This window comes from Ascaphus truei, chromosome 1, assembly GCF_040206685.1.
Source record: "Ascaphus truei isolate aAscTru1 chromosome 1, aAscTru1.hap1, whole genome shotgun sequence".
NCBI lineage: Eukaryota > Metazoa > Chordata > Amphibia > Anura > Ascaphidae > Ascaphus > Ascaphus truei.
In genome coordinates this window covers 174,533,796-174,551,802 of record NC_134483.1, presented here as the reverse complement: position 1 = coordinate 174,551,802, position 18,007 = coordinate 174,533,796, and the positions used below count along the sequence as shown (strand labels likewise).

Sequence of the window (18,007 nt, the reverse complement as noted above, 5' to 3'; positions counted from 1 at the left end):
TGGCCACACACATTGCCGCAATGTGTTTCATCACAGCCAGCGTGAGCACGCCCACCCGCTCAGCGCCACTCTGGACAAGGCCACAGGCATTACAGGCGTGTTAAAATCAGTTTTATACTCTATCACCAATATATTGATGGCTCACGTAAACCTGTCCTGGTTGAGCCTTTCAGCAATTTGGCATAATTTTTCATGGGCTTCACTAAGCAAAAAAAAAAAAAAGGGGGGGGGGTTTATTTCTTATTATAAGACCTGTCTCAAGATATATAAATCCTATGCTATTTTATTTATAAAACCACTTAAAATAGTTATGGTTTTCAAATGCAAAGAGCATTGGAATTCAGTGCATCACACACACCAAGCATTGACTTCTGCGCACTCCTCCTATCCCCTGCAACTTGACATAGCGTGGATGGGTTTATAACACAATTACAAAAGAAGTCTTGGTAACGGAGAGCCAGCTTTAGCAGGCACCCTGGCAGAGGCACGGTTTGCTGAGGCAGCCCATCCCTAATGTTTGAGAAGGGTGGCTGTGAAAAGGACTGACTGCCCGCCCTGTCTCCTCCTCCTCCTCCTCCACCCTTCTCACTCCAGGAAAAAAATAAATAAACCTTTCACTGGATCTGGGTTGAGTGACTACCCCACCTCCAGCTCGCTCTCTCTCCCTCCCTCATCTCTCTCTCTCTGTCTGTGGGCTCCTGTCCATCTGCTTCCTGGAAAGGAGGACCTCCTTGTAAGTCCCCCCCTCCCCGCACACTGATCACTGCTGGGGTCAGCCTCAGCAGCCTTGCAGGTCCAATCAGTTCCACCACACACACAGACACACAGATGCCTTCAGGACTTGGGTCTGCTGGGGATCTGCACCGAGACTGAGAAGACTGCAAAGTTCCTCAGGGCAAGGGAAGGAAGAAACAAGGGCGATTGATTCTTTGGCTTTGTTTAGCACATTATTTCTCCTCCTATTTGGAGATCTGGCTTGAACTTTGCTGGGAAGGCAGAGCTGCTGCTGCTGCTGAAGTTGTGAGCAGTCCAGGAGGTTCTTCTGTGTCGATTATTAAAGAGAGAGAGGGCCAGGGACCCTGCTGCCCTTCACCTATTTATTCCAAACAACGCTAAAGATAATTCGGAGCTGTTGCTACACTTCTTTTTTTAAATTATTCCCCCCCCCCCAACAAATATAGCTTTTTTTTTACATTTTTTTTATTTAAATTTAAATATTTTATTCTGATTTATCATGGCGGGTTGTTGCCTGTCTGCAGAAGAGAAGGAATCACAACGGATAAATGCAGAAATCGAAAGACAGCTCCGTAGGGATAAGAGGGATGCTCGGAGGGAACTGAAGTTGCTGCTTCTGGGTAAGTGGTGACTTAATTATCTGTAATGAATTACCTCTTGGGAAGACATTATGGGGCCTATGCAGAGAGCAGCGAATTTTCGAAATTCGCCATTTTTTGGAGATAATCGCGCAGAAAACAGCAGAAAATGGAGATTTCCGAAAATCGCGCCAATTTTTCATTTCTATTTGTAAAACTCGCCTCGCGGCTGGCGAGAACCGCAATCTCGCCAGTTTAAAATATATCCGTATGCAGAGAGGCGCGAACGGCATCTAGCGGCTGTTCGCGCCAATAAAATGGCGCGATTGTCTCCGTTTTGCCTCGCCAAAAAAAACTGGCGCTCGCGGCCATTGCAAAGGGGAAAAAAAAGGCGCGAATTTGTTTTTACATGTTTCCGAAGCGCGCATCTCGCCAATTTAAACTCGCCAGACGCATCCATGTTAAACATAGCAGAATTCGCACTTTTCTGCATATGGAGATTAAAACTCTCCAAAAAAGCTCCTTTTTATGAAATTCGCCATTTTTAAAATTCGCTGCTCTCTGCATAGGCCCCTATGTGCGAGATGTGATGGAAAGCAAAAGGGGCTACAATGTAATGAAACAGAAACTACCCTTTTCAGTATATATATATATATATATATATCTATATATATATATATATATATATATATATATATAGATATATATATATATATATAGCATTTACAATTGGATTGCAAGCTCTTCGGGGCAGGGATTCCTTTTCCTGAATGTCACTTCTATGTCTGAAGCACTTCTTCCCATTATGTGTTATTTGTATTATTTGTTATTTATATGATTATCACGTGTATTACTGCTGTGAAGCGCTATATGTACATGAATGGCTCTATATAAATAAAGATATACATACAATCCTGTTTTTACTACTAGAGTCACAGGGAGATAGTGATCTGTCACTAGACATAAGCATGGAGTCCTGAACCTTGGTCTCCAACTGCAAAGGCCAGCGTGCTACCCCAATGTCTACTTGGTTCCTAGCCTTGCTTTTGGAGGGCTTCTGCAACAATTCCACCCTAGCTCTAAAATTGACGCTAAGGCCGCGCGTATAGTGCCCGCGACTGGTGACGTCACCCGTCGCCGCTATCAAAAGTTATATTTCGCTTTGCGGTGGCGGCGGCGCGGGCTTCCGGGCATTTGATTGGTTCAGGGGTTGTCACATGAGGCGACAGCCCTTGAAAAATCGAATATTCCCAGCTTCCAAAGTCCGCGACGCGACGTCGCATTGCCGCCATCGCGCTTACTATAAGCGCATGCGGCGGGGGCAATGTATTTGTTTTTGGGCGGCGGTCTGCGCCGTCGCGGACACTATACGCGCGGCCTAAGCGAGGCATTTTGAACCTGTCCCTGTTTTTCCTTGCCTGCTTGTGATTTGGGCACAGCTAACACTAAACTCTAGCATGAACCAGGGAGGGGTTATATACAGGTATGACATATTATAATGGGTGTATCGCATTTAGGGGCCTATGCAGAGAGCAGCGAATTTTCGAAATTCGCCATTTTTTGGAGATAATCGCGCAGAAAACAGCAGAAAATGGAGATTTCCGAAAATCGCGCCAATTTTTCATTTCTATTTGTAAAACTCGCCTCGCGGCTGGCGAGAACCGCAATCTCGCCAGTTTAAAATATATCCGTATGCAGAGAGGCGCGAACGGCATCTAGCGGCTGTTCGCGCCAATAAAATGGCGCGATTGTCTCCGTTTTGCCTCGCCAAAAAAACCTGGCGCTCGCGGCCATTGCAAAGGGGAAAAAAAAGGCGCGAATTTGTTTTTACATGTTTCCGAAGCGCGCATCTCGCCAATTTAAACTCGCCAGACGCATCCATGTTAAACATAGCAGAATTCGCACTTTTCTGCATATGGAGATTAAAACTCTCCAAAAAAGCTCCTTTTTATGAAATTCGCCATTTTTAAAATTCGCTGCTCTCTGCATGAGGCCCTTAGTGTTCTGTGACATGTTCCCTTTTCCCTGCTTTGTCTGTAGTCTCAGAGAAATCTGAGTTGGCGGACATCCGAGGACAAACAGGTCAAATGTAAGAAACTTCATTACCAAACTTCTTACATTGGAAACGGCAACAGAGGTAGCATATAAATGTGCATTTAGTCACACTGACAAAGTAACTTGAGGCACAGCTCCCTCTGCATTTAGGATATGGGGGGGCAGGTGGAGGAATGCATGGAGTACTTGCCTCCTGTATATCTTTGGACTTATACTTTAGTGTGTGTGTGTGTGTATCCTGTTCATATGGGTTTTCTTGCCATTATTTATCATAGTCACACACCACTGGCAGTGGGGCCTGCAAAACACCTCCTGCCTCTCTGGTTCTAAAGCATTGGTGGGCAACAGGCGGCCCAGGGGATGCATGTAGCCCTTGGGGGCTTCACCCGTGGAACTCAACGCTTACCACCCCAGCAGTTTGCTCTCTCCCTTTCCCCAGTGCAGAGGGAGTGGAGATATTGCTGCTATGGATTGTAGTTCCTTCCCACTCCCTGTGCTGCCTACTGACTGTGCTAATCAATAATTCCCATTGTAAGGAGAGAAATGGGACAGTGTTCACCAGAGCATCAGCATTAAGAAGCTAACTTGAGGGGAGAAGCTCATACCCATGGCTGCAGTGTCCCTTCTACCTGTATACCATACTGCACCGACACACTTTATTCGAGCAAATACCCAGTATGTACCTGGCAGATACCTGGAATGCGCCGCTCCTCACCTCTGACAAGCCCCGTTGCATTTGCCTTCCCAGCCTGGGTTCATGCCTGGCTGATGGGCGGCTGATCTGTTAAATGATAATGATTAGGATTTAATAGGCTGCAATGCTTCGCGTGTCTACCAGATGGCATAAATTCATGAATTGTAATGCAGTATATATATATGTACTGTGCAGTATTGTAGCCAACGGGAATAAAATGCTTCGATCCCTGCCGGAAAATAACTCAATGCACTCGGGCAGAAAACAGTCACAAACCTCAATACACCCGGGTATACCCGAATTCGTGGGACTAGCCGAGCTCGAATAAAGTGTGTCGCCAGTGTATGTATTTGTGGGTCACAGGCAGCCCTTTTGAGGTAAATCATGTTGCCTACCACCACTGTTCTAAAACAATACAAATAGTTCTGAGATACTACTTAGAAAAATCCAAGATCCAAAAATGTTATTTGACATGATTTGTTGTTAAGTCCTACAGCAGCGGAGACTGTGGTATATTGTACCTCCGGACAGCAAAAGGGTTTTAAGTACCTATATTTTTATTCAAGATTGCATTTCTAAGATCATATTTCTCTTTCACTTAAACACAAGTTTATTTAGATTTTGGTAAATTCCAATGGAAGAACACCTTGTTTCTCTTGGCTTCAGTACTTAGCAGAAACACAGCTGCTTGCTATTGGTCGCTGCTTCCACTGCCAACTTGTTTTTGCATTTTTCTGTTCATGTGCTGTTTGTATAATTGGGGGATGGAGGACTTTTTAAAGTATACACCTTATGCATATTTTGTTAAATTCTTTCTGGGTTACATTAACTGGTTTCCCTTTGAGAAACAAACCAGACACCATTTGAAAATCCTGAATATGCCCCTCTTCTTCCTTTCTCTTAACGTGCAAATTTCTTTTATTTATTTAGAAAAAATGTTTTACAAGGCAGTAGTACGTTGAGTTACCTCTCGTTTTCAAGTATGTCCTGGGCACAGTTATGATAACAATACAAGGTTACATTAAATGAACAGAGTTTATACTTTATATGGAGTACCATATAATAATCCCTCAGTATACAGTATGTTCTAGATAAAATCAGCATTGAGAGAGTCAGGCAAGTTTGCAGAAGCCACATGAAGTACCAAAAGCCTACTGCATTACGAGATAATAATCCTAATGGTGATGCAAACCTTGGATATGGTAACCTCCCATTTAGTGGCGATTATGGCCATGATGGATGTGGTATTGGCATTCAAACCTAGTGAGTAGTAATATTACTTCACTCTTCTTGTGACCTGTCTCCTGTTGTTTTTCACCTGTTCCTTCCTTCATTTTCTCTTCCTCTGTTTAATGTGAATTGTCACCACTGATATCCCAGCAGCCTCTTTGCCTCACTGGGGTCTGCAATTAATCCTGTCTAATGCCATTAAATGCGGCCAATGAAATTCCTTTAGGGGCTGAATTGTGGGTTGCCAGTTGGTCAGCCCTGATTATATATACAGTATATATATGTGTGTGTGTGTGTGTGTGTGTATATGTTTATATGTATATATATGTGACCTGGGAATCAGGCTGATTCTATCAAATACACAAACTGTTCCCTCTGACAAACATGCTCAAGCAAGTTCTTGCCACTCTCGCATTAAACCTACCCAGAGCCAGATTAAAATTATACTTGGTCCTAGACGATTCCCCAGTAATACACAATGCTCTTTCCAAGGGGGCAAACAGAGAGACACGCGACGACGAGCACATATAGTGACTTACAGACTCTTCCTGCCTAACTAATGCATTTTAGCCCCTCCACTCCTGCCACAGTGGGCCTTAGGCATGTGCCTATGTTTTCTGTGCCACAGATATGGGGCTAAAGTCAAAGTATGACATTTTTTATTAGCTCAAAAGATGCAAAGAAGACCCACGCTTGCTGGGAAATCCGGACACTTCTGAAAGGGTTGTTGTGCCGTACAAACACACACGGTAGCATTGCCCAGCCCTCCCATTGAAGGTGCCCTCTTGGCTTGTAATTGAGAAGGCGGTGGGTGGTGCAAACATTTGCTCAGCAATCTCCCTCAGGGTTCCTGTAGAACTGAGGGAGAATATAAGAGCGAAAAGAAAAGCTGAATTGATCCTGTCCAGGATATGGCAGTTGCGCCTGGGGCAGTTGTCCCAGCTCTTCCCATCTGTTGCCGGCCCTGAATGTAATACAAGCATGCACCGTAGAGGAGGGGTGTGCAAATTAGGGGGGGCGTGCAATTTTCTGGGGGGGGGGGGGGGACGCAGAGGTTACAGGGCCCCGTGCTTCCTTGAGGGCATTTCAATTAAATGTCAGGGGACCGCGCAGGCCTCTGTAAATTCCCTTACCTTGGCTTCCAGCGACGCGTCTCCATGGCAATCCGGCATCAAATGATGTCACATGACCCCGCTGCGTCATTTGACGCTGGAGCCGAGCAGGGAGGGAGAGCATGCAGGGGGGCGCAGGCTGAAAGGTTTGCGCCCCCCTGCCGTGGAGCACAACTGTCCAACTTCCACGAGTTGCAGGGCCAACCTGTAGCACCAGTGTCACCAGGACGTTGATTTATGTGCAAGCTGCGATGTTGGTACACAAAAACAAAAAAATATTTAATTAAATCCCCTTCCTGTTCCACCTTTCATGTGCTTTTTCTTCATCTGTTTTCAACTCCTTGACATCCCAGTTTTAGTATACGCTGTGTGTTGTACAGTTGCTTACTGAATGTAATTGCTGGATAAAAGGGGAACTTGTGGACCACCAGTTGAACTAACATGCTCCAGAGCAGGGAAGGGTGCACAAACTGGGGGGGCTCCAGAGCAGGGAGGGGTGCACAAACTGGGGGGGGGGGCTCCAGAGCAGGGAGGGGTGCACAAACTGGGGGGGCTCCAGAACAGGGCGGGGTGCACAAACTGGGGGGCGCGTGGGGGGGGCGCGCAAGATTTTCCAGCGGGAGCGCAGTGGTTACAGAGGTCCTGCGCTCTCCCCCAATACATTTAAATTAAATGCCGTCGGGCCGCGTGAGGCCTCTGGAACTTCGCCTACTTGTCTTCGGCGACGTGTCGCCATGGTAACCTGGCGTCATTTGGGGGGGGCGGGGCGGCACGAGCAGGGGAGGATACCAGGCAGAGGGGTGCAGGGGGGAAACGTTGCGCACCGCTGCTCAAGAGAATAACTCAAAGACAAGATTTCCACAGTGAGGGAACAAATTAAAGCCCATCAATTTAATGTGCTCATTTTGGACGGCCATTCTCATAATCCCTTGTATGAGAACGTGTGAAAGCTCTGTAAAAAAAATTTAAAATCTGCCTTAATTTAATAATGGAAATTCTCACTAGCGTCATACCTGTCCCACGTATGTACATGTACTAATGTAATAGCGTCACTTAGATTGTAAGCTCTTTGGGGCGGTGTCTCCCTGTGCCACTATGTTATATTTAACCCCCATTGTTTGCAATTGGTTTACCTTGCATTGTAATTTTGTGAAGTGCTGCGTACAGCGTTGGCGCTATATAAATACAAGTATACATACATGATGCACAAAAAACAGAAGTGGAAGGCGGCAAAGCTATTTAGGAGAAGTTAAAGGGTCCACTTGTTTTGAGGTTTTCATATTTTAGTAATGAAGCCGTTCTTTGCATTCCTTGCACCGGTCTGCCATGGTCACAGAACCTGAGATTGAAAAAGAAGTGCGAGTATCTTTTTATTGTTGCAAGTTACATTTAGCAAACCCCAATATGTGTCAGATTTGGTCTCCTGTGTAAATACATCCGATGTTGCATGCAAAAAAATAAACGGTTATTAAAATGAATGCGGCTGTGTATCCTTTTACACTTATATACTCTGATTTTATATTTCTGTCACGTTGGAAAAACGTTCCCAGCGGAAAGGACATTTATTTTAACACAGTAGCACTTTTAGTTGTAAAGAGATTCTCGTGTTGTTCTGCACTCCAGTTACAGTGCTTCCCTATGTAGCTGATCAAAAGAATAAACCATAGTCGTACAAATTGCCTTTACTTTTTTTTAATTATTTCCCCTTCTCATACTCGCACCACCATTTTCTATGAACACCATTACTGTTTAAAAAGGAATGTTTAATCGGGCTAGGATATTTTGGTCGCGGTCATTTTGCTGCGACCAAATCTCTGCTGGCGTTTAGCCGCTACTCGCCTCACCGCAGGGACATCTCTCCGCCGGCCACTTCGCCGCCAAGGTAAGTCCCTAACCTAAAAAAAAACATTAATCTTAACCATCGATACTTACGCTACTCCCCCTAAAAACGTTAACCGCACACCCTAAAACCCCTTACCTGCTACCCTAAAAAACGTAACCCCTTAGGCCGTGCTTATAGTGCTGGCGACGGCGACCGATGACGTCACCCGTCAGCCGTCGCCACCAGCGAAAGTTATAATTTGTTTTTTAGCGACTGTCGCCAGTGACGTCACTAAAAGGGGCGGGCCGCGCAATTTGATTGGTTTAGAGACAGTCACATGTGGCGACTGTCTCTAAAAAATCAAATAGACCTGGGTTCCAATTTTCCAGACGCGACATCACTCCGTTGCACTTACTATAAGCGCTGGCGATGGAGTTAATTGTTTTGTTTTCGAGCGACCTCGCGTCACCGTCGCGGGCACTATATAAGCGCAGCTTTAGCCTAAAACCCCTAACCTAAAAACTAACCCCTACCCTAAAACCCTCTACCCTTACCACTAATTTTAACCTTTAAACGAACTTACCTTGGGGAAGCAGCTGACGGAAGGATGTCCAGCAGTGGAGAGGTTGCGGCGGAGGGTCACTCTGTGGCCAAATACCGACAGAGATGTGCGATTCCTATGTTTAAAGGCCCCTTTGTAATTTAAGATATATTTAATGGCTTTGCAGGTTTAGGCCAGAAAGCCCAACTGAGGAAAGCACAGTATGTCACCATGGGATGCACCAAGCTCTTTCTCTGTCCTTATTCACGTCCCTTGCTTGCATGTATGGAACCTCCTGTAAATCAATATTGCTGACCTGAAGAAGAGAGGAGAACTCTCGAAAGCTTGTCCTATTATATCTATTGTTAGTCCTAATATGAAAGGTATTACCTAATACTGAGGGACTCATTTATTCTGCACTAGCCAAACTGGGCTAACATGATTATTTATATTTAATTAATTCGCTTGAGAAACATAGCACAACTGTGCTCTCCACATGCATTTACATTCCTTTGGTCATGAAATATAAACGTAACGCCCTTTCATTTACTATTTTTGTCTCTGTAGATCTGCCAGTTCTTTATGATAAAGACTCATTTCTCCTAATTAGTTTTATGTTTGGAACAATAATCTCTGTATTGTGCTACTATCCTTTGTATAATGGAATGTATGTATGTTAATTCCATGAAGAACTCTTCACGATGTGGATCAAGACCTTTTTTTGTGGTTGTTGCAATCTGTGGTTTTAAATAGTCTCATTTTTGGCACTTTTTTGTTTCACAACTTTGTGAACCTACAAAACTATTTGATGAAACTTAAAGAAAAAAAGCAAACTTGGAACCAATACAAAAACTGACAAGTTTTATCCAGATCTCTTTCCAAAATACTAAACCTCTATCTGGGCCGGCCTAAGGGCAAGGGGAACAATGTGGCTGCCTTGGGTCCGGCGCCTTCGGGGGCATTCCACCCAATAAGAGCGGGGAGCTGGAGAAGGGAGCATGGGACTCGATCCGGCAGCGGGGGGCCCCCAGACCAGCAGGACTGCTCACAGAGAGAGGTAGGTGTGTGTGTGTTTCTTCGTGAGTGGGGTCTTACCTTTTCCGGAGCAGGGCACCTCCTGTACCGTGGTGTTGCCATGGCGACCAACGTGACATTACGCCGCCATGTCATATAGCAACGTGACGTCACATGCCCCCGTAACACTTTTTTTTTTTACAGGGGAGGCCCCTCTGCCAGCATGCCACCTTGGGCCCCTGCATAGCCTAAGGCCACCCCTGTCTGAATGCTGGGTGTAAATACATCTAATAACATTATCATTGTGGCAGAGAGAAATAAAGTAAGCAACATTATCCCTTGGGTTTCTCACGTGGTATAAACACTATCAACATCATTACTTCACTTTGGCTCTAACTGGGACGGCACCTTTAGTGCGTCGTCTCCTGACATATTTTTTTTGTTTGGATAAGTGCAGCAGTTCCTTATCTTTAAGACAATGTTATTATCTAGGCTGCTGATTGATTTGTCGTCCCGTGATCGATCAGCAAGGATCCTGCTTCCCAGGGCACACGATATGGCCGCCTATTTCAAAAGAGGAAGCTCTGAGGCTTCCTCAATGGTTGCTATAGCATTAAAAAGGGCCTAAAAGAAAGGGGGGGGGGGGCGTTGGAGAGCGGGAGAGGCAGTAAGTCTCCTGACATATTTTTTTTGTTTGGATAAGTGCAGCAGTTCCTTATCTTTAAGACAATGTTATTATCTAGGCTGCTGATTGATTTGTCGTCCCGTGATCGATCAGCAAGGATCCTGCTTCCCAGGGCACACGATATGGCCGCCTATTTCAAAAGAGGAAGCTCTGAGGCTTCCTCAATGGTTGCTATAGCATTAAAAAGGGCCTAAAAGAAAGGGGGGGGGGGGGGGCGTTGGAGAGCGGGAGAGGCAGTAAGTATTATCTAATACTACACAACTGATGTATTTAAAAAAAAGCCATATTGTACAGGTATTTTAAAGTTAATGCTGCTTTAAGTACTTTAACCTGTTCATGGCATGTACACAGGATACATCAAAGCAACAACTATGTATTGCTCAAAGAACAAGAATCTTTCCACATGTTGAATGTAGCATTTCTATGCTGGGGGGGGGGGGGGGGGTCGAGTAGTGTATTGAGCTGAAGGTCAGTCTGACTCTGATGTTGAGGAACAATAGAACTGTGGGAGCCATGAATCAATGAGAATAAATGTGTTTTGGTGCAATGTTCCATGTTTATTTCTCTCTCTCCTCTTCTCTCTCTCTTCTCTCGCTCTCTTCTTACTGTATGTAAAAAAAACTTCTTCTTAAACTTTCTTACATGGTCAGATTGTTATCAAGGAAGGCTGGACACCTCAGAACTGACAGATTCTTAGGCTGCGTCCAGGGTTGCAGCAGCCGTACGGAGGCGCGCTGAGGGAAAGCGGGTGCTGTCCCTGGCCTTGGTTAGCGCGCCGTCCGTGGGCGTGTCGGGGGGCGGGCCAGTGACGTCACGGAGCTGGTTCGCCCTCATTGGGCGAACCGCTCACGTGACCGGCCCTGCGCTCCCATAAGCGCGAAATCTAAAATTTGGATAAGACCTATGCTTCAGCACGCTTGCGTAGGCGAGCCCCTACTAAAGCCGCTCTCATTGCGGCTGCAGGGGCTCACTGGTAAGCACCAGCGCGCCTCAGCACGGCGCTGACCATGCTCGAGGCCTTAGAGCTAAGAAAAGGAAACCAATGGTGCAGCATACTGTAGATGCAGTTTGAGATTTAAAATGTGTTCTGGATGCATGTAAATGAAACATCACAGCAAAGTACATTGATAAATTGACTCAGAGACAGGAGATGAAAATGTCTATATGTGTCAGTTTTGCTACAAACTGGCCTTAAAGCAGCAATGCTACCCCCCCCACCCCCTTTTTCCCTTATTTGTATATGTAAAGCGTATGACAATGTATAATTCTACATTCTTGCCTAAACTGGCAATCGTTTGGTGCTCCTGTAAAAATCCTGGTTGTGTGCCAAACTAAATGGCCGCCTTCTAAGGCTGCGATTATACGCCACGCGGTGGCGACAACCACAAATTGCTGAATGCCACCCCTAGTGCGCACACAACGGAGCGCGTTTTAAAAAGATACAACATTTTGGGCCTCATGCAGTAAGCAGCGCTAAGCCGCTTATCGCCAAAAAAAGCCTACTGCTATTTAGTAAGCCCCGATAAGTCGGCGATAAGAGAGCTTTTCGGCAATTTTTTTTGCAGGAAAAAAAAAATGGCGAAACACTATTCTAGAAGCCCCGATTAGCTTATCGAGACTGATCGCCGCTCTAGAATTGCGATTTCCTCTCCAAATTGTCTCGACAGGAAAAGTTAGCAGGAAGGTGGTGAGAAGCTGCCGATAAGCAGCGATACAGCATTTAGAAAAAAAAATGCATTTTTCCTGCATCGGATTGATGCCGGAAGTCTCCGGAGCGGATATCCATTAATATCAGCACCGGAGACCCCCGGCATCAATCCCATGCAATAAAAAGGTATTTACAGGCAACTTCATTACCTTAGCGGCTAACCGCTAAGGCAATGAAAGGGTTAACTGGCAACAGCAGCTTTATTGGGGGAAGAGGTCATGAGTGAAGGGGATATTTGACCTTTCACTCACCCCCCTATGCCCCCAATAAACATTGCAATATGTATTAAGCGCCAAAACATAACCCACCCCCTGTACCCCAACATAAAACCATTTTTATTTAATTTCACACAGGATTGATAACATAGGCCGGCGGGTGTCCCTGGGTGGTCCCAGTGGGTGTCTGGTGGTCCCCGTGGGTGTCTGATGGTCCATGGGTGATCCCTGCAGGTGTCTGTGGGCCATACAGTGGTTCCCGCTTGCCTGCAGTACAAACCCTGTAAAATAAATAAATATGGCATACATTGCAATAAATACACCTCCCCCCACCAAACTCATACAGTACCATAATGTGCAAAATAACTATTATTCATATATGGATAATAGCTCTTTTGCCCATTATTAAATCAACACTAGCCAAGCAGCATAAATAAATTAAATAAAACCGTTCTACTTACCCCTGCCATCATGAAGGGCATCCTCGTCAACATACTGCAGAGCCATGTTCTCCGATGCCAGCAACCATACATTAAAAAAAAACAATCCAATGGCCCCTAAGCTCTTAATCACCGTAGTGGTTAATAACCACTATAGTAATTAAGGGGTAAACCCTTGTCCACCGCTACCCACCCTGGAGCCTAACCACCCACCCTGGACCCACTATACCCACCCTGTACTCATTAATTGGTATAGTGGTACATCATACCCATATAATATGGGCATGATTAGCCACAATATCACTCAATGGTAACCCTAATCCAAAAGCATGAAGGCCAAAATTCAAAAACAAAGCACCTAAAAAACACTATTCAATAATTAAAAACGGTAGCCAACCAAATAAATAAAAAGAAGCAGTAACCAACTAATCAATTAATTCATTTCAAACAGTAGCCAACAAATTAATTGATTATTAAATCCACTTTCCAACATATCACTTAAAAGCAAGGAGCCAACACAAGAAATCATTAATTAAAAATGCTAATCAATCCAAATAAAAAATACAACACAAGCCAGCAAAATGACATAAAAACACATCCACAGAATAATCACAAATTGAAAAAAGAACTCTCAATACAAAGCAAGCATTTGCTCAAAAAATGCATTGGCTAATAATGTATTTATCGATACCCTAAATGGGTACAGAAATTATTATTATTATTTTTTTTACATACATTCAATATTTAACTGACCTTTAGAAGCGTTGGCCCTCCGAATCCAGGGGTATCAGGAAGCTGATGGCCACATCACGTGGGCAGTTCAGCCAATCACGTCGAACCAGCCTCGTGACGCATCCGCCACGCCTCCCCATCGCCTCCCCAATCACTTCCATCACAATTCACACATCACTTGGGCTAGAGGCGCCCGGGATGCGATTAGCGCGCTGCAGTCTGTGAAATGCTGCAGCTGATATGTAACATTATATTACTAACTGAAAGACATTATTGTTACAGCTATCAGAGCAGTAGACGGTCTGCTGTTTGGAACTCAGCAAAATATCTGTTTTTGATACTTTGTTGCCAAAGGGATGACAGAGCTCAAAAAGGTACGTGAGAGCCTGTTTCAAAAGAGGAACCAAAGGATGATCAGTACATTAAAAAAAATCATTAAAAATGCCATTAGTTAAAAACAAAGAATACAGTCCGTATTATCTCATACTACAGAACTGATTAATAAAAAAAAAACATATATGATTGTTCACGTTTTGCTGCTTTAAAGCATATCCCCCAGCAGGTTTTCACACTGGAGATATATATTTTGGGTCATTTCACACACAATCTAGTCATTCGAAAGAAATCCTTCTAAATAAGTCACCATTCTAGTATTGTGGTGCGCTTGTTTGGCTGTGCAGAACATTTGTTGATTTTGGCCTTCATATGGTTTTAATAATCCTGGTGCTGGAAAAAAAAAAGAAATTAGATTTCTTTTCTTTTTTTTATATATATATAAATAACTAGACACAAGTGGATAGTATACAAGACAGACACTGGTTATATCAAGTCTTAATACTCCTTATTCAACAACATTAATACTTCACTTAAAGTCATTTTTTAATTAAGTTTATTACATGAATATTGGACTTTTTCCGACGGTATTAATAAATGGAAGGATTTCCACCCATTTAGATTTTAAGCTCTTCTTTGAAGGGGCTCTTTTTTTTTTTTTTAATGTTACTTTTATGTCTTCTTCCCATTGTGTGTTATATTATTATGTCACGTGTTACTGCTGTAAAGTGCTATATAAATAAAGCCATACCTCAATACACCCGTGGCAGTTGTATTTGGTTATACGTAATTGGAACCATGACGGCACCTGGTACTGAACCTCACTATTATCAGTGACCGGGCTCCTGCCCCCCACTTCCCGAGATGGTAACCGTGGTAGTTATCTGTCCTCCCTCTGGAGATTCCAACATGGCGGCTGCTGTCAACCATTGGGAAGGAGCAACTGATGATGTTGCGCCTTCCCATTGGTTTGCAGGTCCTGTGAGATGGGAATGGCTGTTTTGTTTCCCAGAAGGGAGCCCGGCACGGGCAACTAACACTGTAATTCACTCGGGAACTGGGGGGGGAGGGGGTTTCGGGGCCAGCACTGAAAATAGCACGTTTCAGCACATTAGTTCCAATTATGTATAGAAATCAAGTTACAAAAATCCGAAGTGGGATTGCTGCTTTAATCTCTGTTTTCAGACTGGAAGAAAGTATTTAAGACACAATATAATATGGCAGTAGAAGAGGACAGTTGTAAAATGTATTTGTTGAGCCTCATCTCAGAATCGTATATTGCATGATTGTATGGGCCATAGAAGAATGAAGTATAACTATGCGGAAATATGTTGCTCATTGCACCTAACATGCAGCCATAATTCATGCTTTTGCAGAGTCGCTTGGTGTTTGCTATTTCAGTTGAAGCCAACAAGTATTCTCCAAGCTAGACAAGTTGTTTCTTTAACTTGGTTACTAACATGTATTATTTTACACCACTATCATTTTAAAATATGTTTTTATGCCTTGTACAGTCATACTTTCAGGTGTTTTTTTTTTGCTTGCTACTGTATTTGTTATTTTTTATATATAATGCTTTTGACCTTTATTGAAACAAGGGGTTGTTCCTCAGAGCTGAAAGTGTACTGCAAGTTACAGGAACGCACAGTTCCTGAGATATTTAATCTAGAAATTCTCTCACAAGAGTTCTTTGTCTGAGTGAAACAACATTGCCACTGGGGTCAGCTATACGCTGACGGCCAATAGAAAGCTGTGACATCATCATGATATTTATTTATAAAATATTTTACCAGGAAGTAATACATTGAGAGTTACCTCTCGTTTTCAAGTATGTCCTGATATGTCATTGATATGCATTGCAACTTGTGGCTGAGTGACCAGGCCAATAAGGGGTAGCACGACATTCTGGTTCATAAAAGGTCAGAAAAAAAATAGATCTTGGGGGGGGGGAGGGAGGAAATTGCTGTTTTAAGGTGTGATTCATTAACCAGTGATAGCTGGTTCACCTAAATCGGGTTACTTGTGTTGCGATGAAGTACTGACTGACCTGTCAGTCACTGCCATATCCAACAATGGCACAACCTATTCTGCTTTGCTAGCGTGAGCGAGTGAACGGCGGGGGTAAGGCGCGGGATGGGGTTGTGGGAGGTATAGCAGTACGTTATTATGCACTTAATTCTTCCAGTGCAGGTAACTTGGAGAGGAGTGAGTGTGTGTGTGTGTCTCACTGTGTCTGTCTGTCATTGTATGTCACTATGTGTCTGCGTCTGTAGCTCTGTGTGTCAGATACACATCCCTTACGTGTCAGACTCTGGCTCCTAAAATATCTTGTCCGGTTCCTCCATTTTCACACTTGTGCCCACCCCTGAGTTAATGTGGGTGATATAGCTAACACTTACTGAATATCCGCTGCAGGAGTTTAGCCTCATTCACAAAACAGCATTATGAGGTCTCACATTTTTGACGGTTGATTCCCAGTGAAATAAGTCCATGTAACGTACATTGTGCAGATATACCTGTTTCATTAACATGGCCCACATTGCAAATTTGTAGAGCCAATAGTTTTTAGTTCATCCCAAATTACTGCTACTTTTGAGATCATTGTATCATTCTCACCTTATTTCTGCCTTCTACCTTACTTGGTATGTTCACTATTGTAGATCATTCTGTGTAATTTGCTGGTTGATTGTTGGATTTAGACTTTTGGACCAAAATTTGACATTTCTCAAAAAATGTTTTTGTTAGCATGGCAATAAAAGATGCCTCAATGCTTTACTGCAGCTGTTCTCAACTCCAGTTCCCAACAGGTCAGGTTTTCAGGATATCCCTGCTTCAGCACAGGTGGCTCAATCAATGGCTGTCAGAACCACCTGTGCTGAAGCAGGGATAGTCTTAAAACCTGACCTGTTGGGGGGTCTGGAGGGCTGGAGTTGACAACCTCTGCTTTACTGCATTCACTTTGCTGCAAATTCAAATGGGTTGCAAAGTATTGTAGGTCTTTTCAAATTAAAATGTATTGGCCTCATGTAGCAAATATGAGTAGTTTTGTGGGTTGTACATTAAACTGTGAAACCTCCCACTGAAGCCAATGGGATTTTTCATGCATAAGTGCCACACTATTGCAGTTTAAGGAATAACTTAATAACCCTTGGAACAACTACTCTTGTCGGTGCTGAGATTAATGGTTAAAACATATATCTTTTTTTTACACAGAGCCATGCATTGTTTAGCTATGTACAGTTTCAGGCATTGATGGAATCACACAATCCACTGTTGCATAGTAGATGAGATTGAAAAAAGAAATATGTCAAGTTCAAGCCATGCTATATTTAGACGACAGATACTTTATCCTATATTTGTATTTACAGTATTTTGATCCAGATGGGGGCAAACAACCCCCCCCCCCCCCTCAGTGAAGCATTATCCAATGCTGTCTCTTAAGGGGATAGATAGATTCCTTCCACTGACTGGTGGCATCGGCTGTAGAGAAGAACCCTCCTCAGTTCCATCGTCACTATGCAGTAATTACGTGTGATATTAAAGTGGTTTGTTAAGCACAAACACTTAGGCAAATGAAGGGTTTCATTTTTGCAAATGCATTTTTCTCCGCAGTGTTCCTAACCTCTGTGGTACCGCTTCTGTTTTTTCATGGTGATTTCAGCACGCTTATCTCCTCCCAGCCACCTGCTTGACTTTATATCTGGTGTATGGCTAGGGAAACACTCTCATTTTATTAGACTAACAGTGCTGAATCAAACAAAAGAAGAAGAAAAAATGCACCGGGTGACTTGCCAGTTTGCCTTCGTAAATATCCTGTGTTAAATATTTGAATGTTTTAATACAGAAATTATATTGGATGCAGCGTGTTTATTTACTTCATATCCAGCAACAACGAATCAAAGTATATGTGTATATGTGTATGTGTGTATATTTATATGCAGTGTTCGACAAACCTATACATTTGCACGCCCCGGGCGAGTGGATTTAACATTGTGGCGAGCTCCTATTGGCCTAAGCAGCACACGTGTGGTACTAGGTGGCGAGTAGATTTTTTGGTGATTTGTCGACCACTGTTTATATGTATATACCCTGACATGAGAACTCTCTTCCCAT

At 43.7% G+C, this 18,007-nt stretch overlaps 1 protein-coding gene across 2 annotated transcripts in view; it reads left to right on the top strand.

Moving 5' to 3' along the window:
* Nucleotides 1–619: 619 nt before the first annotated feature.
* LOC142493950 (guanine nucleotide-binding protein subunit alpha-14) overlaps nt 620–18,007 on the top strand; it is a 203,509-nt gene continuing 186,121 nt past the window's right edge. The window contains exon 1 of one of the 2 annotated variants that reach the window (XM_075598739.1): nt 620–1,355. In XM_075598739.1, the coding sequence (XP_075454854.1) occupies nt 1,235–1,355 (121 nt within the window). In that variant the 5' untranslated portion in view covers nt 620–1,234. Of the gene's footprint in view, nt 1,356–15,699; nt 15,814–18,007 lie in introns of those variants that run through there. The other variant, XM_075598750.1, reaches the window with a different exon arrangement.